The sequence below is a fragment of the Dasypus novemcinctus genome, chromosome 14 (genome assembly GCF_030445035.2).
Source record: "Dasypus novemcinctus isolate mDasNov1 chromosome 14, mDasNov1.1.hap2, whole genome shotgun sequence".
Classification (NCBI taxonomy): Eukaryota; Metazoa; Chordata; class Mammalia; order Cingulata; family Dasypodidae; genus Dasypus; species Dasypus novemcinctus.
Genome location: NC_080686.1, coordinates 29,460,871 through 29,488,198, shown reverse-complemented (window position 1 = coordinate 29,488,198; position 27,328 = coordinate 29,460,871). Strand labels below are relative to the sequence as shown.

The 27,328-nt window shown below is 36.6% G+C and overlaps 1 protein-coding gene across 2 annotated transcripts in view; it reads right to left on the bottom strand.

Annotated features, from left to right (window-relative positions):
- Window positions 1-27,328, bottom strand: part of MCMDC2 (minichromosome maintenance domain containing 2) — a 71,589-nt gene that overhangs the window by 5,585 nt on the left and 38,676 nt on the right. The window contains exons 11-15 of one of the 2 annotated variants that reach the window (XM_071207836.1): window positions 23,348-23,553; window positions 18,873-19,039; window positions 18,301-18,480; window positions 15,496-15,638; window positions 13,063-13,172 (exon numbers count right to left, since the gene is read on the bottom strand). In XM_071207836.1, the coding sequence (XP_071063937.1) occupies window positions 13,063-13,172; window positions 15,496-15,638; window positions 18,301-18,480; window positions 18,873-19,039; window positions 23,348-23,553 (806 nt within the window). Of the gene's footprint in view, window positions 1-13,062; window positions 13,173-15,355; window positions 15,397-15,495; window positions 15,639-18,300; window positions 18,481-18,872; window positions 19,040-23,347; window positions 23,554-27,328 lie in introns of those variants that run through there. The other variant, XM_058275605.2, reaches the window with a different exon arrangement.

The window sequence follows — 27,328 nt, the reverse complement described above, 5'->3', positions numbered from 1 at the left end:
TCAATCTGGGAGATCCCTGAAGGATTAATGTAGAATCTGGCCCTGGTTTTGGTCTTCCAGGCAGCAGCACATCGAGCATCAAGCCAGCATCCACCTGTATTTAAAGTGCTACTGCACTTACTTTGGCTGTTTCCCAACCCCCTCCTTCAGTGTGTGGGTATTTCCTGGTCTGGCAGAAACCATAGGGCACAGCATAAACTCTGGCTTTGTTTTCAGCAGCAGTGGCTTCTGGCCTCACACCAGCAACTACCAGTTTTCAAATACCCAGTGCACTTTTTCACTCACTAGATTTCTTCTTTCTCTTTCTTGTGTTGTTTAGTCTGGCAGATCCATGAGGGCTCAGTGCATATATTCATCTCAGTTTCTTTTAGAAAAAGTTTTCTGGTGTTACACCACCTTCTACTATGACATAAAAATCCAGTACACCACTTTTATTTATTTGGGGTTTTTTTATGTATTATGTTTTTGGATCTGGTAAGATTTTTGTGGGATGAGTAGGGATGCTGGCCTAGGTTTTGGCCTCAAAAGTAGTGGCATCCGGCTTCCCACCAGCACCTAACAAGAAACTTGGAGAGGTGGTACACTTCATTGTTTTTTTTCTTTCTTTTATTGTGGGTTGGAGTTTGGAGCTATGGACCACAGAAAAACATGTTCTTAAACTTACCCCATTCCTGTGGATAAGAACCCACTGTAAGAAAGGACCTACTGATGAGGTTACTTCAGTTAAGGTGGTGCCCAATTCATTCAGGATGGGTCTTAATTCAATCCTGGAGTCCTTTAAAAGTAGAATGAAATTCAGACAAGAGAGACGGCCACAGGAAGCAAGAAGTTGAAGGTCAGTAGAACCCTTAGAGAAGGGAAAGGCTAGGAGAGGCCACCATGTGCAGTGCCATATTACACAGGAGCCCAGGACTAAAGATCACTGGCAGCCAGCTACAAAATGCCAGTCTTTGGGAAAAAGCATCACCTTCCTGATACCTTGATTTGGACTTTTTCCTAGCCTCTAAACCACGACTAATAAATTCCCATTATTAAAGCCAACCTATTGCATGATATTTACTTGAGCAGCCAAGGAAACTAAAATATGAGTGTTTTGTTTATTTATTTGTTTTATTTATTTCTCTTTCTTACCTTTCTTCTTCCTTTTCTTTTCCTTTTTTTTTTCTTCTGGTGGACTGAAGAATGGGAGAATTAGATTTCTAGAGTGACAACATAATATTCAGCATGTCTAGTTCTCAACAAAAATTATAGAACATACTAGATGTAGCAGTTTGATATTATTATTTTTTTAAAGATTTATTTATTTATTTAATTCCCCCCCCTCCCCTGGTTGTCTGTTCTTGGTGTCTATTTGCTGCGTCTTGCTTCTTTGTCCGCTTCTGTTGTCGTCAGCGGCACGGGAAGTGTGGGCGGCGCCATTCCTGGGCAGGCTGCTCTTTCTTTTCACGCTGGGCGGCTTTCCTCACGGGCGCACTCCTTGCGCGTGGGGCTCCCCCACGCGGGGGACACCCTTGCGTGGCACGGCACTCCTTGCGCGCATCAGCACTGCGCATGGGCCAGCTCCACACGGGTCAAGGAGGCCCAGGATTTGAACCACGGACCTCCCATGTGGTAGGCAGACACCCTAACCACTGGGCCAAAGTCCGTTTCCCCAGTTTGATATTATTGATGAATTCCAAAAAAAAATATTGGATTATGTTTGTAAACTGATCTTTTCCTCTGGGCATAACAGATTATATTGGATTCAGAGGTTTGCTTGATTAAGTAATTATGTAAACCTCTTGTGCCAGTAGGGTGTTGAGTCCCCACCCTTTGGTGGGTGGGGACTCACAGATAAAAGGCATGACAAAGGACAGAGTTGGGTTTTTTTTGATGTTTGTAGTTTTGATGTTGGAGTTTGATGCTGAAGCCGTAAGCTGGAGCCCTGAGAAGTAAGCTCACAGAGGAAACAGAAGGAAGTCCCAGGAAGAGAAAAACCCTGAGCCCAGGAAAAAGAAGCCTGAGGAAGGGAGAAACCCAGGGAGCCTGAACCCTCGCAGACGTCAGCAGCCATCTTGCTCCAACACGTGAAAATAGACTTCGGTAAGAGAAGTAACTGATGATTTATGGCCTGGTATCTATAAGCTCCTACCCCAAATAAATACCCTTTACAAAAACCAGCCAATTTCTGGTATTTTGCATCAGCACCCCTTTGGCTGACTAATACACTAGGAAACAGGAAAATATAACCCAGTAATGGGAAAAAAAAGAATATGATGGAAAATATTCTGGAGGAAGTGCAGTCCCTGGGATTACTAATCAAAGGTCTTAGAACAACTATCATAAATAGGATTAATGATCTAAAGGGAAACAAGGACAAAGAAAAAATCAGGAAAAAAATATGTGAACAAGATGTGAAATGATAAAGAAGTACCAAACAGAAACACTGGAGCTCAAAAGTACAATAATGGAAATGAAAAATTCAATAGAGGGGAGAAGTGGATGTGGCTTAACCAATTTGGCTCCCGTCTACTGTATGCGAGGCCCTGGGTTTGCTTCCCAGGGCTTCCTTGTGAAGGCAAGCTGGCCCACGCCCGTGGAGAGCTGACAGCCTGCACCCGCAGAGAGATGGCAGCCCACACCTCCAGAGAGCTAATGGCCCTCGCCCACGGACAACTGGCACAGCAAGATGACACAACAAAGGGAGACAAGAAGACACAGAAGAAGGCGCAGTGAATGGACACAGAGAGCAGACAGCAAGCAGTCCACAAGAGGAGGGTGATAAAATAAATAAAAATAAATTTTAAAAAAATACAATAGAGGGTTTCAAAAGCAGACTGGAGCGGAAGAGGGCATCAGTGGACTAGAAGACAAAACAATTGAAATTATTCAGGTTGAAGAGTAAAAAGAAAAAAAAAAGGAACAGAAACTGAGGAATCTGTGGGCATCATCAGGTGTACCTATATTTGCATGACAGGAGTCCCAGAAGGAGAAGAAAAAGATAAAGGGCCAGAAAAAATATTTGGAGAAATAATGGCAGAAAACTTCCCAAGCCTGATGAAAATTATATAAGTATATAAATATATTATATATATAAGAATATATAAATTCAAGATGCTTAATGAACACCAAGCAAGATTAACTCAAACATATCTACACTGAGGTAAATTATGATCAAACTGTCCAAAGCCAAGGACAAAGACAGAATCTTAAAACCAGCAAAACAGAAACTGTCACATATAAGGAATCTTTAATAAAATTAACATCCAATTTCTCCATAGAAACCACTGAGGCCAGAAGGCAGTTGGAGGACATATTTAAAGTGCTGAAGGAAAAAAACAAAAAACTGTTACTTGAGAATAATATACCTAGCAAAACTGTCCTTCAAAAATGAGGAAGAAATTATGGCATTTCTGAACAAATAAAAACTGAAGGAGTTCATTAGCACTACATCTACCTTACAGGAAATGTTAAAGAAAGTTCTCAGTGTTGATAGGAAAGGACACTGGATGGTATCTCAATGCGGATGAAGAAATAAAGAGCTCCAGTGTAAATAACAACATGGGTAAATATAAAAGCCATATATCAATTTTTCATTTGTAATGCTTTTACTTCTTATATGGCTTAAAATTCAAATGCATAAAAAACTGTAAATCTTTGTAACTGGGCACACACATAAAGATTTAATTTGTGACAAGAACAACATGAAACAACATAAAAGGGAGACATGGAGAGATATAGATACTGTGTATGTGTAAGCTATTGAAGTCAAGTTGGAATCAACACAAACTATACTGTAATAGAATTAGCATCCTAAACATAAACCTCATGGTAACCATAAAGAAAATATCTAAAAATCTACACAACAGGAAATGATTAGTAATTCAAAATGGCTCATTATAAAAAGAGCTTCTAAACAAAAAGTAATGGAAGAAAGAAAGGACAAGAAAGATAAGATTTACAAAAAAAAAAAAATTAGCAAAATGACAAAAGTAAATCTTGCCTTATAGTAATTTCCCTAAGTATAAATGGATTAAACTCTTCAATAAAAAGGCAGAGATTGGCAGAATGGATAAAGAAACATGGCCCAACTATATGTTGTTTACAAGAGACCTATCTTAGATTCATAGATACAAATAGGTTGGAAGTGAAAGGATGGAAAAATATTTCATGCAAATAGTAATCAAAAGAGGAAGGGTGGCTATATTAGTATCAGACAAAATAGACTTTAACTAAAAAGACTATTACAAGAGACAAAGAAGAACATTATATAATGATAAAAAGGCCCATCCAACAATAAGATATAACAATAAAAAACATGATTGCACCTAATGGCAGAGTGCCAAAATATTTGAAGGGAAAAATGGACAGTTCTACAGTAATTGTTGGAGATTTCAATACACCATTTTCAAAACTGGATAGAACATCTGAACAGGAGATCAACAAGGAAAGAGATGACCTGAACAACACTATAAACAATATATTATAACACTTCACACCCAAGAACAGCAGAATATTCCTTCTTTTCAAGTGCACATGGATCTCTCTTTAGGATAGACCATATGTTAATTCACAAGAGCAGTCTCAATAAATTTTAAAATATTGAAATAATAAAAGTAACCTCTCTGACCACAATTGAATGAAACTAGAAATAAAAACAAAAGAAAAACTGGAAAATTTATAAAGATGCGGAAATTAAATAGCATACTCTTAAACAACCAAGGGTTAAATAATAAACTACAAGGGAAATTAGAAACAAATGAAATCAAAGACACAACATGCCAAAATTTAAGTAATGCAGTAAGATAGCACTCAAAGGGAAATTTATAGCTATGAATGCCTATATTAAAAAAGAAGATCTCAAATTAATAACGTGACTTAAATCTTCAGGAACTAGAAAAATAAAAGTAAAATAAACCAAAATTAGCAAAAGAAAGAAAGTAATTAAGATTAGACTGGAGGAAGAAGAAGAAAGATTAGACTGGAGAGGAATGAAATAGATAATAGAAAACAACTGAGAATAAAACAAAAAAAGTGTTGTTGTTTTTTTTAAAGACCCAATAGATTTGACAAACCTTAAGCTAGACTGACAAAGAAAAAAAGATACAGGGATGTGGATGTGGCTCAACTGATAGAGCATCTGCCTACCATATGGAGGGTCCAGGGTTTGATACCCAGGGCCTCCTGCCCCATGTGATGAGCTGGCCCACACGCAGTGCTGCCGCACACAAGGAGTGCCCTGCCATGCAGGGGCACCCCTGCGTAGGGTAGCCCCATGTGCAAGGAGTGCACCCAGCAAGGAGAGCCGCCCTGTGCAAAAAAAGCACAGCCCACCCAGGAGTGGCGCTGCACACGTGGAGAGCTGACACAGCATGATGACTCAATGAAAAGAGAATCAGTTTCCCAGTGTTGCCTGATAATACAAGTGGACACAGAAGAACACACAGTGAATGGACACAGAGTGCAGACACTGGGGGCAGGTGGGGGGGGGAGAGGGGGAGAGACAGAGAAGGGGAGAGAAATAAAAATAAATCTTTAAAAAAAAAAGAGAAGATGCAAATAACTAAAATCAGAAAGGGAAATGGTGATATCACAACTGACCTTAAAGAAATGAAAAGGATTATAACAGAATATTATTAATATGAACAACTGTATACTAAGAGATAATCTAGAAGAAATGGAAAAATTCCTAGAGACATACAAATACTCAAGAAGAAATAGAAAACATCAATAAATCTAAAACAAGTTCAAAGATTGAATCAATAATAAATAACTTCCCACCAAAGAAAAGGCCAGGACCAGACAGCTTCACTGGTGAATTCTACCAAACATTTAAGGAAAAATTAATACCAATCTTTCTCAAACTCTGCAAAATATTCATGAGAAGGTAACACTTCCTAATTCTAATTCATTCAGTGAGGCCAGCATTATTCTGATACCAAAACCTGGTAAAGACATCAAAAGCAAAGAAAATTAAAGACCAATTTATACTTATGAATATAGATGTAAAAATCCTTAACAAAATACTAGCAAATTGAATCCAAAAAGGTTATACACAATGGCCAAGTGGGAGTCATCTCGGAAATGCGAGGGTGCTTCAACATACAAAAATCAATCTATTTAATACACTATGTAAATAGAATGAAGGAAGAAAAAAAACATGTTTTTTTCAATCAATGCAGAAAAGGCAAACAAAACTCAGCGCCCTTTCTTGATAAAAACACTTAGAAAAGTGAGAATACAGGGGAACTTTCTCAACATGATAAAGACCATTTATGCAACACCCACAATTAACATCATCCTCAATGGTGAAAATCTTTCCCCCCATGATTAAGGAGGAGACAAGGATGCTTGCTTTCAGTACTGCTATTCAGTATTACACTAGAAGTTCTTGCCATAGCAGTCTGAATGAGAGAGAGAGGAAGGGAAGGAGGAAGAGAGAAGAGGAAAGGAGGAAGAAGGGAAGAAAGAAAGGAAGGAAGGAAGGGAGGAAGGAGGGAGGGAAGGAGAGACAGAAGAAAACATATTCAAATTGGCAAGGAAGAAGTTAAACTATCTCTGTTTGCAGACGTCATGATTTTAAATAAAGAAAGCCCAAAGGAATACACAAGAAAACTATTAGAGCTAATATGAATTCACCAAGTGTCAGGGTACTAGGTGAACACACAGAAAACAATTCAGAGGAAATTAAGAAAATGATTCCATTTACAATTGCATCTAAAGTACTTAGGTATAAATTTAACTAAGGATACAAAAGACTTGTATACTGAAATCTACAAAAAACTGCTGAGAGAAATTAAAGAAGACCTAAATAAATGGCAAGACAGCCCATGTTTCTGGAGTGCAAGAGTTAACATTGTTAATATGTCAGTATTACCCAAAGCAATATACAAATGCAATGCAATCCCTATTAAAATTCCAGCAGCCGTCTTTTTGCAGAAATGGAAAAACTGATCCTCAGATTTATATGGAACTGCAAGGAGCCCAGAATAACCAAAACAATCTTGAAAAAGAACAGTGCTGGAGGTCTCACACTTCCCAATTTCAAACTGTATTACAAATAACTGTAATCCAAATAGTGAGATACTGGCACAAATAGATAAATAGATCAGTGGAACAAAATTGAAAGCCCAGAAATAGAACCACAAATTATGGCCAATCGACTTTGTTGTTGTTGTATTGAACTTAGGACCTCATACATGGGAAGAAGGCACTCAACAACCGAGCTACACCCATGCCCTGATTTTTAATAAGAATGTTAAGTACATGCAGTGGGAGAAAGAATTAGCCTCCTCCACAAATGGTGTTGGGAAAACTAGATATCCATAATATGCAAATGAATGAAGTTAGAACCCTACATCACACTACCTACAAAAATCAACTCAAAATGAATGAAGGACCTAGGTATAAGAGCTAACACTATAATATTCTTAGAAGATAACATAGGGACAAATCTTCATGTCCTGAGATTCAGTAATGTCATATCAATTGATATGTCATATCAATAGATATGACACAAAAATACACGAACAACAAAAGAAACAATAGATAAATCTGATTTCATCAAAATTAACAATTTTAGTGCATCAAAAGATATGTTTTCAATACTAAGGGATAACAATAGGGGGATACAAAAAGGTATGGGGTTTTTCCTTTTGGAGTAATGAAAACATTCTAAAATTGACTGAGGTGATGACAGCAAAACTCTGTGATGAATATGAAAGCCAATGAATATTCACTTTGAATGGACTGTACAAAACATGGGACTGTATAACACAGGGAATCCCAGTGGTGGACGATGGACTGTGGTTAACAGGACAAATATGAGAACGCTTTCTCCTGAATGTCAACAAATACATAATACTAATACAGAGTGTTAATAATTGGGTTGGTTGGGAGAAAAATGTGCTAAATGTAATGGGCTATAGTCAGTAGTAATATTTTGACGATGCCCTTTCATAGTTTATAACAAATGTTTCGCAACAATGCAAGGTGTTAGTGGTTGGGAGCCTTGTATGATGATATGTTTGTTTGTTTTGTAAATTCACAAATTTTATTACACATTTATTGTTTATGCATGTTCATATACCTCAATAAAATTTTATTTTAAAAAACCTTAGTGCGTTAAAGGAAATTATCAGGAGTGAGAGAAGACAACCTACAGAATGGGATTGTTGCAAACCAAGTATCAGATAAAGGTTTTATATAAAAATATATAAGGAACTTTCACAATGCAACAACAAAAAGACAACCCAATTTAAAAATTGGCAAATGACTTGCATAGACATTTTTCCAAAAAAGATATATAAATGACCAGTAAATGCATAAAAAGATGCTCAACATCAACAGTCATTAGGAAATGCAAATTAAAACCACAATAAGATACCACTTCATATCCACAAGGATGGCTATTACATATTTAAAAAATAAAAATAAAAAACAGAAAATAACAAGTGTCGGGGAGTATGTGGAGAAATTGAAACTCTAGTATATTGTTAGTGGGAATGTAAAATGGTGCAGCTAATATGGAAAGCAATTTGGCAGTTCCTCACAAAGTTAAATATAGAATTACCATTTGAACTAGAAATTCCACTTCTAAGTATATATCCAAAGAGAATGAAAATAGGGTCATGAACAGATATACAAACACCAATATTTGTAGCAGCATATTCACAATAGCCAAAAGCTGGAAACAATGCAGATGTCCATGAACAAATGCATGGATAAACAAAATGTGTGGTACATATATATTAATACAATGGAATATTATTCGGTCATAAGAAAAAATGAATTTATGAGACATGCTGTAACATGAAAGAATCTTCAAAACATTATGCTCAGTGAAATAATCAAGACACATAGGAACACGGGAAGCAGACTTGGCCCAGTGGTTAGGGCGTCCGTCTACCACATGGGAGGTCTGCGGTTCAAACCCTGGGCCTCCTTGACCTGTGTGGAGCTGGCCCATGCGCAGTGCTGATGCGCGCAAGGAGTGCCCTGCCACGCAGGGGTGTCCCCTGTGTAGGGGAGCCCCATGCACAAGGAGTGCGCCCCATAAGGAGAGCCGCCCAGTGCAAAAGAAAGTGCAGCCTGCCCAGGAATGGCGCCGCCCTCACGGAGAGCTGACACAACAAGATGACGCAACAAAAAGAAACACAGATTCCCGCGACACTGACAACAACAGAAGTGGACAAAGAAGAACACAGCAAATAGACACAGAGAACAGGAAACTGGGGAAGGGGTAAGGAGAGAGAAATAAATAAAATAAATCTTAAAAAAAAAAAGGCACATAGGAACAAAAAAACAGTGTCACTCATAATCAATGACTAGAAATGGCAAATCTGCAAAGACAGAAAGCAGATTTGAGGTACTAGGGGAAGAAGGAATGGGAGACAGGGTTGGAAGTACTTGTGAAATAAAAAATAAAAATAAAGACTGGGAATAAAAGAATACATTTAGGGTAAGTTTTGTTGACTTGGGCAGAAGAAAACTTGTTCTTGGCACAATTAATGTTTTTGCATTGAATAATTATTTATAGGGATTTTTCAAAACCAATACTATCTCCTTTTTCATATAAAAGGGAAAATAATAATTTATATTGATTTGAGAATCAGGAAGATAACAATAACATCTTGTATATGCATTTTCAAAGACAGTGAAAATACAGAATCATTCCTATGAGTCAATTTTACTGGGAAGGTCAAATTTAGATTTTGGCTCTCCAGGACTTGAAAATTGTGTTTAGCATTGAAAGTATGTAGTAAAGACCTTTATCATAGGGTAAGGCTTAGTGATCTTGCCCTAACCATTAATTTATAGATGATAAAAATGAGTTCTACCCGGGGATGAGCCTCCCTGGCACTGAGGGATTATTACCAAGCACTGACTAGCAATGCATTTGGAAAAAGACCTTGACCAAAAGGGGGAAATATTAAATACAAATGGATTTTATCGCTAAGAGATTTCACAGTGAGTTCAGGAGGTCATTCCAGAGTTTAAGCTTAAACTCGTCCCAGCAGGATCTCATTGACTGCCACAGTAAACAGCGCCTCAAACAGCAGGGCTCCTGAGAGACATCTAGATGCTATAAGCAAGACAGACAATCTAAGGAATTCAGTACCCTATCAGTTGATCTTACTTTGGAATATATGCTTCCCAATGTATCAGAGATAGACTCATTTGTAATTTTCCTACACATGGCTCTTCTGCCCCTTTTATTTGAAACTATAATTAGCACTATACCTGTTAATTATATGTTCCAGAGATTTAAATCTTCAGTCTATTCATATGCCAGTTGAGCCCTGAATCTCAGCAGAGTTGCAGCACCTACTCTCCAGTTCACTGGACTCACCCAGGACAACTAACAAAAGGATGATGACGGACAACGCCTGTAGCAGTTTGATAAGGTTATGAATTCTAAAAATAGATATTGGATTATGTTTGTAATCTGATCTGTACCTGGACTGAGTTATGATTAGGGCTTTAATTGGGCCAAGTCATTAGGGCATTGAGTCTTCGCCCCTTGGTGGGTGGGGACTCAAAGATAAAAGACATGGCAAAGGACAAGAGTTGTGGGTTCTTAATGTTGGAGTTTTGATGTTGGAAGTTTGATGCTGAAGTCTTAAGCTGGAGCCCCAGGAAGAGAGACAGAGCCGTTCGCCTGATAGTCTAAGCTGATCTTGTGGAGAGAGGCAAAGCCTAGAGAGCTTCATAGTCTACATCTGTCCTTGTGGAGAAAACAGAAGCTGAGCCCAGAGGAACCCAGGAAGCCTGAACCCTCACAGACATTCACAGCCATCTTGCTCTAACACATGAAAACAGACTTTGGTGAGGGAAGTAACTTATGCTTTATGGCCTGGTATCTGTAAGCTCCTACCCCAAATAAATACCCTTTATAAAAACCAACCAATTTCTGGTATTTTGCATCAGCACCCCTTGGCCAACTAATACAACGCCAACCCAAAAAACTGATAGTATCTTCAACTGCAAGGAAGCAGTTCTATCCATCTGCCCCATAAGATCTAAGCCCCCTCTCAATCAGAAACAGAATGGGCATCACCATCCCCAAATCTTCAAGACTGAGGAATGAACAATGGAGTAAAGTAGACTTATTTTTCTATTATTATTCTATTCTAGGCTAATTATTATTTTAGCAATGGAAAAACTTCTATCATTGATATAAAGGCAGTGGCCACCAGAGGTTCTGAGGGGCGGGAGAGGAAAGAATAGAATAGGTGTAACATGGGGGCATTTTTGGGACATTGGAATTATCTTGCATGACATTGCAATGACGGATAGGTCATTATATATTTTGTCAAAACCTATAAAACTGTGTCGGGTAAAGTATAAAATATAATGTAAATTGTAGTCCATGGTAGTAGCAATGCTTCATTCAATGTGTTCATCAATTGTAACAAATATGCCACACTAATAAAAGGTGTTGTTAATGTAGGAAAGTGTGTGTATGTGTGTGTGGGGGGGGCTATATGGGAATGTCCTATATTTCTGATGTAACATTTATGTAATCTAAAGCTTCTTTAAAAATTAAAAAAAAATTTTTTTAATATTTTTAAAAAGCTCTAAAAGAGTGGCTTGCCCAAGATCATAAAGCTATTTGGTGTTTAGTGCCAAAAATCATGGAGATATATATATATAAATTCAATACCAGTCAACTTCCCTCATCTTCTTTTCACTGTTCTAAGGCCCCAAAGGTCATTGGTTATTCCTTTGTTTTCCCCATGCTCCCTTCCCTAACCCTGCCTGCCTACCCCCCAAAAAATCTCTTTCTGGACCACATATCTTCCCCCCATTACTACCTCATTTCTTCACTTTCATAGTCAAACATTTTTTAAAAAGTCTATATGTGCTGCCACCATATTCTTACCTCCCATCTTACCTCCATCCTCACTACATTGAAAGAAAGATCATGGCCACCTACTGCTGGTATGCTGCTAAATATAACTTATTCAAACTTTTAGGAGCACATGATACAATTGCTACTTGAATTGCTATCCTTCCTTGAAATCCCTACTTGAATTGCTCTCCTTCCTTGCCTTCTGTAACTCCATGCTCCAGATTTTCTTCCTACATTCTAGCTACTGCTTTTCAGTTTCCTTTGTTGCTGATTCTCAGTCTCCTCCTCAATCCCATTTCTAAATATTGGAGTTGACTTCAAGGGCATTTCTGAAGTTCTCTTTACAGTCTTCTCCTAGGTAATTTTACCTAACAATTCCCTTGACTTTGTTTTTTTTTTTTAAGATTTTATTATTTATTCATTTCTCTCCCCTTCCCTGCCCGTCTCTCCCCCAGTTGTCTGTTCTCTGTGTCCATTCGTTGTGTGTGCTTCTGTGTCCGCTTATATTCTTGCCAGCGGCACACAGAATTTGTGTCCCTTTTTGTTGCATCATCTTGCTGCGTCAGCTCTCTGTGTGTGGTGCCACTCATGGGCAGGCTGCACTTTTTTCATGCTGGGCAGCTCTCCTTACAGGGTGCACTCCTTGCGCTTGGGGCTCCTCTACACAGGGTATACCCCTGCATGGCACGGCACTCGGGAGCATCAGCACTGTGCGTGGGCCAGTTTCACCACACGGGTCAGGAGACCCTGTGTTTGAACCCTGGACCTCCCATGTGGTAGGCAGATGCTCTCTCTGTTGAGCCAAATCTGCTTCCCTTCCTTGACTTTGAATACCATCTTTATGCTGGTGATCCCCACATTATATTTCTAGGTCAGAAATCTGAGCTCCAGATTTTTATAGCTGTCTATTGGTAGATCTAAGTAGGATGTCTCAAACTTACTGATTTTTCTCCCATTGGTCTGTTTTGTTTTTTTTTACAAAAGTCTTGAAGCAATGCAAAACTTCAAGTATAGAAACAAGCAAGCATATCAAAGAACTTAATATCAGATAATGATGATACTACCTTTAAACAATTAGTAAATATTCATTCAGTCAGACCCTATTTGATGGAGAATTATTGTGCTTTAAAACAATATTTTAAATATATATAACATTCTAATTTAGTAGACTAAGAATATTTAAGTTTAGATAAATTATTTGTAGTGATCATAATAATTTAATAGGTTACCATATTTCAATGTGAGAGATGTTTCAAATAATAAGGCTGCAATTAGTACATCTTCTTTAAGCACATTATTCCTTAAGTTCAGTCGAGCATGTGCTTCAGATAGGGAAACTCTAAAAAAAATTGACACCAATCAAAATATGTTGATATTATAGAAATAATATATATCTGGGAAAGAAACACACCAAGACATATGTGAACAGTATATTATTACTTTGAAAAAAGTTTTAATTTCTTTTTGAAGCATTTTTATCCTACCAACTTTTCTTTTCTCCAAGTTAAATATTCCCACTTTCTTTAATATATCATGAGACATGATTTTCAGGCTCTCACCATCCAGGATGCTCTTCTTGTGACTAGATTTGGTTAATACTCTTTTTCTGTACAATACTACAAGTGAGATTTGACTAGCAGAGTAGAAGCAGAACTAGCATCTTCTTGATCTTGATCTATACTTTCTTAATACAAACCCCCAAGTTCAGTATTGTTAATAGCCATATTCCATTGTTTACTCATATTAAACATAAATATAATGAAACCAAGTTTTTTCTTATCATTTGATATTAAGCCATATCATTCCTTTCCCATCCATTCACATTTGTACCAGGGATTTTGGAGACCTAATTGAGAACTTTATATTTTTTCTATTAATGTTCATCATTTAGACTAAGATCATCACTGGAGCATGTGAAGATCTTTTTTTATAAATTTATCAGGTCCTTGATGTCCTTATCCAAGCTCCTTATAAAAATGTTGAGCAAGACAGAATATGTATTGAGCCTTTCAGGGCAAGAAAAGAGAATTGTTTACCTCCACTTCTCTAGAAACACAAAGATGGTGTTATTAAGCACCTGTCTATAGAAGTGGTAGGAAAGACAGAGTTTATGACTTTTTTGGGTAGTGGTTCACTTAATTTGCTGGTTTCTTGGCCCCACCCCCACCCCCCACCACTCCCAGTGTTTATGTCTACAACGTGAAAAAGTAGAATTGTCATACTGCTTTATTTTTGGATCAATATAATCCTTTGTAAACTAAGCCTATGTGAGTTTAAAGTCAAAATATTTTTTTACTAATTTACTAAAAATAATTTTATGACAAAATATGATTTTTAAAGCTTTTAGGCTAGTATAATTTGATTTGTGTATTTTAAATATTATTTCAGAAAATGCAAAGTATTGTACAAGTTAACCATTTGAAACATTTATTATCAAAGAACTGATTTCTACCTTGCCTTATCTTTAGTAAAATTTTTTCAGCTCTATGAAGATAAATATACAGTTGGGGAAATTAACTTAATTAAATGTATCAATCTCTTACAGACCTAAACTTAACATTTCCTGCCGTTCCTTCAGTTTTAATTTAATATTGCAATTATATCAAGGTATGTATTTATTTAATAGATTATTTTACTCCTGGGCCTACTTCATAATTTGTTTGAGATTATACTTTAGAATTATGCCAAACAAAGTAACAGTTTATCAAAGGGGACTGTTTAAATGATGGTACAGCCACACACTGTAAAACTGTGATGCAGCTATTAGAAACAAAATGAAATGGTTCATTATGTGCTGATAGTATGGTATTGTATACCATGCATGATTCCAATTAGGCAAAAAGAATATATTTATATGAAAAATATTTATATGATTTTATATTTAAAGTCATTAAATATATATAAAATATATAACATAGTTAAAGAAAATATATATTTAATATATAACATATTTAAATTACATATTTGCATATGCTTGTATTTGAATGAACAATTTCTGGAAGGATACACAAAACTATTCATAGGGATTATCCCTGGAGAGCAGAGTAGGAATAGGTAGAGTTAGTAGGACACTGTACTCATCATTTTAGATTTCTCTTTTATGATGTCCATACTTTACTTTTATAATCAAAATTAAGGGTTTTTAAAAATTTTAGAATTATTCAAGACACAATAATAGATTAGTCCATTAAAGTATCTAAAAGTACAAGAAGAATTTTTTGAGGATCAACTACAGAATTCCTGGAATACAAACAGCTACACTTTAAAAAAGAATCATTTGTTTGGTAATGCATGGTGGTGATAGCACAATATGAATGTAATTAACACCACTGAATTGTAAACTTGAAATTGGCAAAAGGAGGGAAAGTTATATTGTATATATATTACCACAAGAAAAATTTTAAAAATTAAATAAATACATACAATCATTTGTGTTGGAAATCAGCGCAATTAATTTCATGAAAACAAATTTTTGGAGGTTCAAATGATGTAGCAATATAGCAAAAGGAATTGGTAAACTACCTTAAATTCTTTTGAACAAGGCAGATTATAAACCAGCCAAACTGCAGTAAAACAAACAAGTGAAACAGATAAATAAGTTCAGCTTAAACACGTCATTTAAAAGTCAATACTGGCTTAAAAATCCTGAGTTAAATACCTACAAATATTTTAATGCAGATGCTGACAGTTTTGATCCATATATAGAATCTGTTCTGATTCTGCGACTTGCTAGATAATAGCCATGAATCATTTTTTCTGCCTCCAAGCTGAATTCTACATTCAAATTCTTTGCAAATGCCAGCAGCTAAATTGAAAGCATGAAAAATTTAAAGATTCAAATTTTATCACAGAATCTAGATTACAATAATTGAAAACATATTCATATTTCATTTTTAAAGATTTGCATATCTTGCTTACATAAAAACTGAGTAACTATCTAAGGTCACCCTGAAGTCATTGAGCACTTTAGAATCAAAATATCTTACACTTTCAATGAAGATCACCTCCTCCCTCTCAATGTATTTGAATGACTATCATGTCTTGCAGTGGGAGAAAGGCCCTCCTCTCAGAAACTCATTCCCCTTATGAATGGCTTTAGTTCTTTGACAGTTTATTTCCTTACAGCTTTCTCTCATTGGCGCTAAAGCTACTTGGTCTTCTTACTTCCCTTCCATCTTTTTAACGTTCACTTAACTGAACACTTCCAATGTGGGAGGCACTGTTAACTGCTTTGAAAATGGGCCTTACAGATTTAGTAAGATTTAGGGTAGAGAATTAGTCTTCAACATGATAGTTTGTCACTGATCTCTCAGAGGTTTGTGCTGTTTGTTTTTCTGAATCAGTAATTTCCAGTTCCTTAAGTTCTTCCTTCCATGACATAATTTCCAGATTTTTCACCATCCTAGCTGTTTTCTGCTTTTTCAATTCACAGAATCAAAAGGAAAAATTAACAATAAGACTGTTATTAACTATAATAGGGTTGTTTATATTTTAAATATAACTTTTAAAGGACTGTTTCTTGGATACATCCTGTCCTTATTCTTCTTACACTTCAAAATTCCCTCCAGGCTTCAGAACTGGATAATACTACTACTACTAATATCCTAGCCTTTCTAGGTTCTACCCATGGTGGCTTGGTGATGTGCCGCCCATACCTTCCTTTAGAAAAGGGCTGACATTATTTCTCTTCCTCTTTTGTCTCAGTTGCTGGGAGTACTGTCAGGATGGCCTCAAGCTGTCAGCCTTGAAGGATTGCCTCAGTTGCAAAGAGCTGCCTCCCTGAAGGTCATGCCCTTCCGAGATGGCCCACGTCATTAGACTGAGGTGAAAGAAGAGGTTGCTATAAAGTCCCTCTGCTTTGGCCTACAGCAGGGTAACTCTGGTGGGCCTCCTTAGCTTCAGAGCTCCCTGCTCAACTCTGCTTCTTCCTCCCACAGGTATTGGTACACCGGCCCTCCTTAATGAATGGCTAGCTGCGCGCTAAACTCCAGCTCAGTCTGCCTCCTGGAGAACCCAGGCGGCAACATCTTCCATACAATCTGTTTTTGTGGCACAGACAGATTTGTCTTCCGGAAAAACAATATTCACTATTTCAATAGCCTAGTAAAGTCTACAGCTGTTCTCTAAAGTCTGCTAAGTCAACTATTAACTCTTCTGCCTGGGCTTCAAGGATTATTATAAAGTTGCCAAATCCTACTCCCTATGACTCCATAACATAATTTTTCTTTCAGTCAGGCAGGTTTTCTACCTAGTTTTCTATGTATCCTCATTTCCACTTTTTAAAAATCTTTGCTCCTACTATTATTTCTGCTTAGAATGCCTACCCTCTTTCCAATCTAAATTTTACCTTTCTTAGGATCCGACTAAAGTCAAAACCTCTCTACAGAGTCTTCCTAACTCTTGCATTCTATGTTATCTCCCTTTCTGGGTTTTTCCCTTTAGCACTTAAATTGTCTCAAGTGTTTCATGTGTCTTGCTTTTGTCTCAGTTAAATTGTAAACATTTTAAAGAAGAAAGTTTATATTTTTGTGGAATAGAAAAGAACAGAAATAGGCTCATAATGTACATACCTGTTAACTAGTTAATAAATCCATAGATTTTGTTTGATTGTGTGGAAAAAACTGGGCAAAAATTCCTCTTTCTGGATCATTAGTTTGTCCATATTTAATAACCTAATTCCTAGAGATTACCTATTTTTAAAATATATACTAAAAAGACCATTGCATTATAAATATTGTTTTCTATTCTAATTTATATGTGTAAACAATGCTCATAAATCATTTTTTGTCTACCCCACTTTTCATCCTTTCACCCATGTAATATGCTTACAAAGAAGGAAGTTGTGAACATTTTTCATGACCCTTGACTCCCACTTCCCAATATCCTTTGCCTTCTGTACCCTCTAGTCTACACAGATACTTTAAGTCTACTGTGGACAAATTTCTGAATAGTCAATATTAAAAGTTTCCATTGTAAATACTTGAGCACTTGTAATAGGTCTGAGAATCATTACTAAATTTACATAATATACTCTCAGGTTTTCTGAACATGCCACACATGCTTTTTTAATCAGTACATTAAAATGGGTTAGTAAGTCATGCTAGATATTCCCTAAAGTCAGAACTCTGAAGGCATTCATATAAAGGAAATGCCTTTGATTAGTCTATAAAATGTAAATAACTTTCTATAAAAATAATCTATTCAGGTTTTCTTTTTGCTGACGTTATTTAAGTTATGATTATTTGGACAGTGGTACAAAGAATAAACTCAACATTTTAATATTCATTTCCTTACATAGTTGTTTATTTAATTTTAATCAATAATTTTTATTCAAGGCCCTTTAAATGATTAAAGCTAGAATCAAGTTGGAAGAAAATAATCCTAAAGAAAACTGAGTGCTCAAAAGTAGTTCTATATATCTAGTTTTAAACTGAGAAAGATTAGCACAAGTATTCTTGCTAAATTACCTTTTCAAAATCTTCAGTTGTAAACTGTTTAGAAGCTACATAATGCAGCCCTTCAGGATCAAGGGCTTTCTTTAAAGTATGTTGCACAGTAGGAAGGAATGGGTTGCAAGGAGATGATTCATTGCAGTTAATCAATAATCCAAATGCCTCCACCAGATTAACTGGAGTCAAACTGCAATCCTATATCAACACAAAAGGTAAAAAGCTAGCATTAAACTCTGGCATTTTCATAAACAATTTGGAAATAATTAATTATAAATATATAAACAATTTCTAAATAGCTTAACAACTTGTGGTGATCAATTTTTTTAAAAGATCATGATTAAGTATTTTCTTAAACGTTCATTAAAGGCTCCCCAACTACCTATTCAATAGTAATTTCTAGTGAGCAGACACCTGACTTGCATGACTTAAAAAACCTGACAAATTGTCAACAACTGCCTCATTATTTAGTTGTAGCACCTGATAAAGTATGGAAATAGGTTAATAACAAAAATATTAAGACGGCATATTAAAGTATGTAACTGAATTCCCTAGACAATATACAACAACAAAATAAACATACATCTTACCATCTGACCAATTAGAGTGCTGATTTTCTGTGCATTTCTCCTTGAAGATGAATCCATATCAACAAATGACCAAAAACTGCACTGAACTGGAAAAGTCATTTGTTGATCAATATCATCTCCAAACTTCTTTCCTGGGATGTATACTGTAATGTTTCTGCTCTCTAGAACTAGGTCAGAAGACATTACCCATTTGTTATTTAAGTTCATTTTGGTCTACATATCAATGACTTAACAACAAACATTATTATATATAGAATTTTATTGTCTAAATTTTGGATAGGGAAGACACAAATTAATTTGATTGTTTTATAAGATTTAGCTAAACTAGGACACCTGCCAAAAAAGAACAAGGAAAAACAAATTTTAAAAAATATTTATGGGTCCGACGGCATGATAAGAATCAGCAGTCCAAAACATGTATCCTGAATTTTGCTTGGGCATCTGGATGCATAGGCTGAGGTCTGGGTTCTTGGTCAAATGTGCAGGTGTACAAAGAAGACTAACAGTCAGTAATGTTTTTTAACGAGGAAAAAAATGACAGAAAGAGGGAGAGCCAGGTAGAAGTGAGAAAGGAAAAAAACTGAGAGAAAATATGAACTATAATATTTGGGAGAAAATATACTTCAAATTCAACATGTTCAAAACCAAATCCATCATTTTCCTGCTCAAATGGCTCTGTGTTCATTATTCACATGTGATGGCTTCACCATCCATCCACTTAAAACCCACACAAAATATGTGGGGAAATCCTGTCCTCCTTTCTGTTTCCTTCGCCCCTTATATCCATGCACTCCATGGATTTAATCCTATTCCCAGGCTCCTAACTCCCTGATAATTCTCAAATTAAGTCTCTTATCCCTTTATAATAACAGTCTTTTATGTATGTTTATATTTCCCTTGAGTATATTTAACTCGATAGAAACTGCCAGAGTAATTTGCAAAATGGCTGTACAATTTTATAATCTCACCAGCAATATATGAGAATTCTAGTTGCTTCACATTTGTTGTTGTCAATTTATTTAAAAATTTTTTGCCATTTTAGTATGCAGGGCCAGCCACATAATTTGTGGGACACCAGGCAAAATGAAAATCCAGGCTTATTCAAAAAGCAGGGGGAAAAAACTGCTCTTAAAGTTATATTAATATAGAAAGCTTTTCCTTTAAATATGTTTTATTTATAAAATGTAATAGGTACAGAGTTTCTGTTTGAGGTGATGAAAAAGTTGAGATAATGAATGTTGGTGATAGCATAATGTTTTGAGTATAATCAGTATTACTGAATTGAATACTAGAAAGTGGTTAAAATGGGAAATTTTGAGCTGTACACATTACTACAATAAAAAGCTTAAAAATTTTTTTCTAAATAAAAATAGAAAATTGAAAATATTAGCATGAATTTTACCAGATATTTTTATATTGTGTAATGCTTTATATTTTAAATGCAGATATATGAACATTTAAATCAAATGCAAAATCACCTGTATTTTGTAGCTCAGTCATATATATTTTGCTCTTACCAGAACAGTGAAAATGCTGCACAAAACTTTCCTTTTCTTCTTTTTTTAAACATATATATATATTTATTTATTTCCTCCTCCTGCCCTGCTGTTTTTGCTGTCTATGTTGTCTTCTCATTTTCTCTCCTCTAGGATTCACCGGGATTTGATCCTGGAGACATCTGAAGTGGAGAGAGGTTCCCTGTCAATTGCACCACCTCAGTTCCTGCTTCCTGCTGTGCTTCACCTTGACTCTCGCCTTGTCTCTTTTTTTTTTTAAAGATTTATTTTCTTTATTTCTCTCCCCTTCTCTTCCCCCCTCCCCCCATTTGCTGTGACCATTTGCTGTGTATTCTCCTGTGTCCACTTGCATTCTTGTCATGCGGCACTGGGAAACTGTGTCACTTTTTTTGTTGCGTCATCTTGCTGTGTCAGCTCTCTGTGTGTGTGGCACCTTTCCTGGGTGGACTGTGCTTTTTTCACGCAAGGTGGCTCTCCTTGCGGGGTGCCCTCCTTGCACGTGGGGCACCCCTATGCGGGGGACACCCCTGCGTGGCACGGCACTCCTTGTGCTCAGCAGCACTGCACGTGGGCCAGGTTACCACACGGGTCAGGAGGCCCTGGGTATTGAACTCTGGTCCCTCCACATGGTAGGCAGATGCTCTATCAGTTGAGCCACAACCACTTCCCGTCTCTCTTTTGATGTGTCATCATCTTGCTGCGTGACTCACTTGTACGGGTACTGGCTCACCACGCAGGCACTCATGCGGGTACTGGCTTGGCGTGAGGGCATGCTTTCTCTTCTTCTTTTTCACCAGGAGGCCCCAAGGATTGAAGCCAGGTTCTCCTTTTCCTCTTGATATTCACAGATTCCACCAACACTCTCAACCTTAGGCTTAAGTGATAAGTAATGACTAAAAGGAAAAAGAACTATGGGTTGCCCTATCTGTCCCTGTCCTTTTTTATTATCATTTTCAGTGTAAGTGACTGGCAGATACAGGGAAGTAATAGATTAAAAAAGAATATGATAGGGTTTCTTGGTCATTCACATTTCTTAGTATGCTATTACCTTCTTTCTGCATTGGAGGCAAGTCTTATTCAAAGGGAAAGCATGGCCTCTTGGAGGTACTAGCTCCCCTCTTATTCGGTTGAAGATTCGTTCGTGTAGAACAAGAGTGCTGAATTTTGGTGGACTCACAATGCATGGGAGTTCAGCCAGACTCAAATTGAGTACAAATTAAACATGTTAAGGAAGACATATAGTGATCATAAATGCTTTATGAAATGGGCAGCAAGGCATACTCAAGCTCCATTGTCTCATTGGACTCAATTACAAAACATAAATTCAAAGAAAATAATATTAAAAAATTCCAGATGGTGACAGCAGATTTGTAACCAAGTGTCAGGCTCTTCTGAGAGTGGGGGCTCTGTGCCACTGCAATTGTCCCACCCATGAAGCTGACCCTGCTAGGATGTATTGGTTTCTCATGGTCTTAATTTTCATTTCCCTGATGAATACTGGTGTTGAGCACTTTTTCATGTCCTCATTGATCATTTTGTATATCTTTGTGTAATGACTGTTCAAGCCTTTTGTTGATTTTTTAAAAATTTCTCACCGCCCCGCTCCCCCACCACCACCTCTGTTGTCTGTTCTTTGTGTCTCTTTGCTGCGTGTTTTTCTTTGTCCACTTCTGTTGTTGTCAGCGGCATGGGAATCTGTGTTTCTTTTTGTTGTGTCATCTTGTTGTGTCAGCTCTCCGTTTGTGCAGCGTCATTCTTGGGCAGGCTGAACTTTCTTTCATGGTGGGCAGCTCTCCTTACGGGGCACATTCCTTGCCCTTGGGGCTCCCCTATGCAGGGACACCCCTGCGTGGCACAGCACTCCTTGCACACAACAGCACTGTGCATGGGCCAGCTCCACATGGGTCAAGGAGGCCCGGGGTTTGAACCACTGACCTCCCATGTGGTAGACGGACGCCCTAACCACTGGGCCAAGTGCGCTTCCCGCTTCCCCTTTTTGCTGATTTTTGAAAATTACTGACTTAGAGAAACAATTTTCTATGTTCTAGATATATATATCCTTTGTCAGATGTACTGCAATTTTTTTTTAATCTGTTTGCCTACTCACTTTTTTAGTGGTGCCTCTTGAAAACAAATTTTTCTGTGGTAATGTATACATAGCATAATGTTTCTGATTTTTAACCACTTTCAGGTAGAACAATTGGGTCATGTTAAGTTCATTCATAATTAATGGTCTGTTTTGATGAGCATAACTTTTTAGTTTTGATGAAATCCAATTAGAAATTCTTTCATTTTATATTTAGTGCTTTCCAGGTCCTGTCCAAGAAACCTTTGACTACCATAAAGTCATGATATTCTTCTAGCAGATTTACAGTTTTAGTTTTTACATCTTGTTTTATGGTCCATCTCAAATTAATTATTGTATATGGTTGTGAAGTATGCAATGGTATTCATTTTCCCCAGGTTTCTAACCTATTTTCCCAAAACCACTTATTGAAAACACTTCCTTTCCCCATTGACTTCCTTTGGCACTGTGGTAAAAAAAAATCAGTTTGGATTATATAAGAATAGGTCTAGTCTGCACTCTCTTTTTTGGGAAAGGCAATATGGCATGTGCCCTGAGCACCTTTACATACTCTTGTTGGATATGCCAAGAATGCAAGGCCCTAATTGCTCTTTGCCTGGGTTATATCTGTCCGTCCATTCCTTGTTAGTTATAAATCTGTCCCAATATTAATTCATGTTGTAGGCCACCTGAGAGCAAAGGTTTAAAACAGTGCATTTGTACATTAAATTCCTCTGCTTTTATTCATAAAACTGAAATGAGAAAGATGATTTAATAGTTTCTCAATTCCTATATTATGTATAATAGTATTTTACTGTTAAGTAACTTCTTGACAATGATGACACTAGGTTAAAAAGGGGATAACTAATTTTAAAAAAGAAGAGATTGTTTACCTGCTTGAAGCTGTTCAAGTTTATCTTTTTTGTGTGAAGACAAGTCTCCTATAAAGCAGATACCACCTTTAGCTAGCAAAGCACTGCCAGCTTGAACGTTAACGGCCCCAGTTCCACACTTATTCTTGGACAAAGTAGGAAAAATTTCAGTAGAAGCTGGATGACGTACACCACGAGGTACAAGGTTTATACTAAAATTCAAAAGCCTAGGGGAAAAAAATTATTATTGTTTTAATATTTGATTTTCAGAGATCATAATGTGTTAACAGCTACATAATTCAATTTAATTTGATTCAATGTTTATTGAGCACCTGTAATATGTCAGCTAGGCACTATGGATAAAAACATATGTAGACTTTGTCCTTAACTTGAAAAGCTTACAGTCAAGAAAAAGAGACAAAACACAAAACTAAAACACAATATGATAAGTATTGAAATAATGCCTTGAGAACCTCCATAAGGGATATTATTTCTTTTCTGTAAGGGTGTCAGCTACAGAGTGATGACATTTGAGCTGGGCCTTCCTCTTTTTATGGATTATTTTCTTTTGCCTATTCAGAATTTTTGCATTTAGGCTTGCAAATGATCCCTAATTTATAGATTTACTATATAATATTATATAATATTAATGACATTATATAATATAGTTATATAATGTAAGAGTTATTATATATTATAGTTATCCCTGATGCCTATGTATAAAGGTTTAACTTTTTTTTTTTTCCGGTAACTCTTGATAAATCCTTTTCTGTTTCTCATTTCTTAAATTGAAATTCTGAGAAAGAAATATGATTGGCTTAGCTTAGCTTTAAAATTCTTGCCACAGAAACCATAGCTGTTTTGTTCAGTCAGCTATAATGAGGAGACATAGTTATACATTCCAGAGCATGAAGCAGTATCCTTTAAGTGTGGATAGGTAGATGCTATAAAATATTTCTAGTATGCCAAAGAATTTGGACTTTACTTTGAAGATACATAAAACGGTAAAGTGAGATTTAGAAAGATAACTTTTACAATACTATGGAGTAATGGTTCTCAATTCTAGTCCACATTAAAATCACCTGGGAAATGTTTTAAAAACCGCAATGCCAAGTCCAATCCCAGACCACTTATATTAGAATCTCTGGGGATAGTACACAGTTATAAATATATTTTTAAAAATTCTCCCAGGTGATTCTAACATGCAATCAGGACTGAGAATCTAGTGATATAGAACAATGGCTCTCAAACTTTGCTACACATTGGAGTCATCTGAGGAATTTTTAAAATTACTGATGCAAGTTCAGAAAACACAAAGCCAAAATACAAAAATCAATTGTATTTTTATGTAGTCACAACAAGCAGCTGAAAAACGAAATTAATAAAACACCATCTCTAATAGATTCAAATATTAAATACTTAGGAATCAATTTAACAAAATATGTGCAAACCTTTACAAAATACTACTGAAAAAAATGACAGAAGACCTAAATAAATGGAAAGATATACCATAGTTATGAATTGAAAGACTCGGTATTAAGATGTAAATTCTCTCCCAAATTGATCTATAAATTAAATGTGGTCCCAATCCAAACCCTTAAAGGCTTTGTTTTTGGTGGGGGGGAGAGGGATGGAATTAATCTTTTGATTCTAAACTCTATAAGGAAATGAAAAGGATCAAAAATTGTAAAACTAAAAAAATAAAATAAGTACTTGAAAATGAAGAATAAAGTTGCACCACCTGATTTCAAGACTAAACAGAGGGAATTTGTTTAGATTTGGCTCAACAGATAGAGGGTCCACCTACCACATGGAGGTCCAGGGTTCAAACCCAGGGCCTCCTGACCTGTGTGGTGAACTCGCCCATGCGCAGTGCTGATGCGCGCAAGGAGTACCCTGCCACGCAGGGGTGTTCCCTGCATAGAGGAGCCCCACCCTCTAGGAGTGCACCCCATAAGGAGAGCTGCCCAGTGCGAAAAAAGTGCAGCCTGCCCAGAAATGGCCCCGCACACACAGAGAGCTGATGCAGCAAGATGTCACAACAAAAAGAGACACAGACTCTGGGTGCTGCCTGACAATGCAAGCAGACAATGAGAAACACAGAGCAAATGGGCACAGAGAGCAGACAACTGGGGGTGGAGGGGTGGGGAAGGGGAGAGAAATTTTAAAAAAAAGACTAAACAGAGCTACACAATCAAGACTATGTAGTATTGGCATAAGTATAGACAGATAGATGATAAAAGTTACAGAAAACAGGTAAAAATAGACATATACATACATAGTTAAATTGGTTTTCAACGATAATACTAAAGCAATTCAATGGGGAAAGAAAGTCTTTTTAATAAATGGTTTGGGAAAATTGGATGAATGTATAGGGAAAAAAAATGAGCCTTGACTCCTGACTCATACCACATACAAAAATTAACTTGGATGGCTTAACAGACATTTAACTTTTAACATAAAAGCTAAAACTATAATTTTTTGAAGAAAACATAGAAGAATATGTTTGTGACCTTGTGGTAGGCAGAGATTTCTTCAATGGAACCCAGAAAACACTGAACATAAAGGCAAATAAATAATAATAATTAATTAATTTGGCATCACCAGAAACACCTTTAAGAATATAAAAAACAAGCTACAGACTGAGAGAAAATATTCACAATGCATATATGTAACAAAGGACAAGTATCCAGAACAACCCAAAGTGATTGTAAGCAATGAACTTGAATAGACACTTCATAAAGGAAGGTACAGGAGTGGCTAATAAGCACAAGAAAAAGTGCTTTCTACTTTTTCTACTCAAATCAGTAGTAATCAGGGAAATGCAAATTAGGACCATAATGAGATACAATTTCATACCCACTTGAAATGCTAAAATGAAAAAGACAGCAAAGATGGTACAAACAGGAACTCTAAACCTTGTTAATGAGAATGTAAAATGGTACAACCAATTTGGAAGACTATCAGTTTCTTACGAAGTTAAATATATAGTTACCTTATCATTCAACAATTTCGTTCCTAATGTTTATTCAAGGTAATGAAACCATGTCCACAAAAAGACTTGTACAAGAATATTTACAGCACCTTTATTTATAATAGTCAAAACATGGAAAATCCAAATATCTATGGATTTTCTAGGAAAATGAATAAACAAATTGTGGTATATTCTCATGATGGAATACTACAGCAATTAAAAAACAAACAATGGTTTACTGAAAAACACAACTGGTTGAACCTCAAAAACAGTATGTTGAGCAATTTCTATTCATCAGATGGCAAAACCAAAAAGTTTGATAATACCCAGTGTTGATGAGACTGTGAGGAAACAAATACTGTCATGCTCCAGTAGTGGAAGAATAAAGTGGTGCAGTCTGTAACAGCATAATATTTATGTTGCCAGTGGCAATTTAGTTTTAGTAAAACTTCAACTGTAGTACTGGCACTTTTGACAGAGGCTTATTTGGGTGCAGATGAATCAATGTTTGAATGGAATCTTGAAGAAGAATAAGAAATAGCTTGTTGGCTCTTAAAGGAGAGATTATTTTAAAATGGAAACAAAGTACAAGAGCATTTATTTTTAAATGTCTTAGTAGGGAAATTGGTTGACTATTGAGGAGTCAGATTCTTAAAATTTTGAAAGCAAGGAAGTAGATGTGGCTCAAGCAATTGAGCCCCTGCCTATCATATGGGAGGTCCCTGGTTTGGTTCCTGGTGCCTCCTAAAGAGGACCACAAGCTAGCACTATGGGCAAGTGCAGCAAGCTGATGCAACAAGAGACACAAGAAGAAAACAATAATGAGAGACACAACAAAGTAGGGGGTGGAGGTTCCTGGTGCCCCCTGAAGAAGACAAGCACTACAGCAAGCTGACGCGATGGGCAGGCACAGTAAGCTGATGCAACAAGAGACACAAGAAGAAAAACATAATGAGAGACACAATAAAGCAGGAAATGGGGGTAGCTCAAGAGATTAGGTGCCTCCCTCCTACATCGGAGGTCCTGGG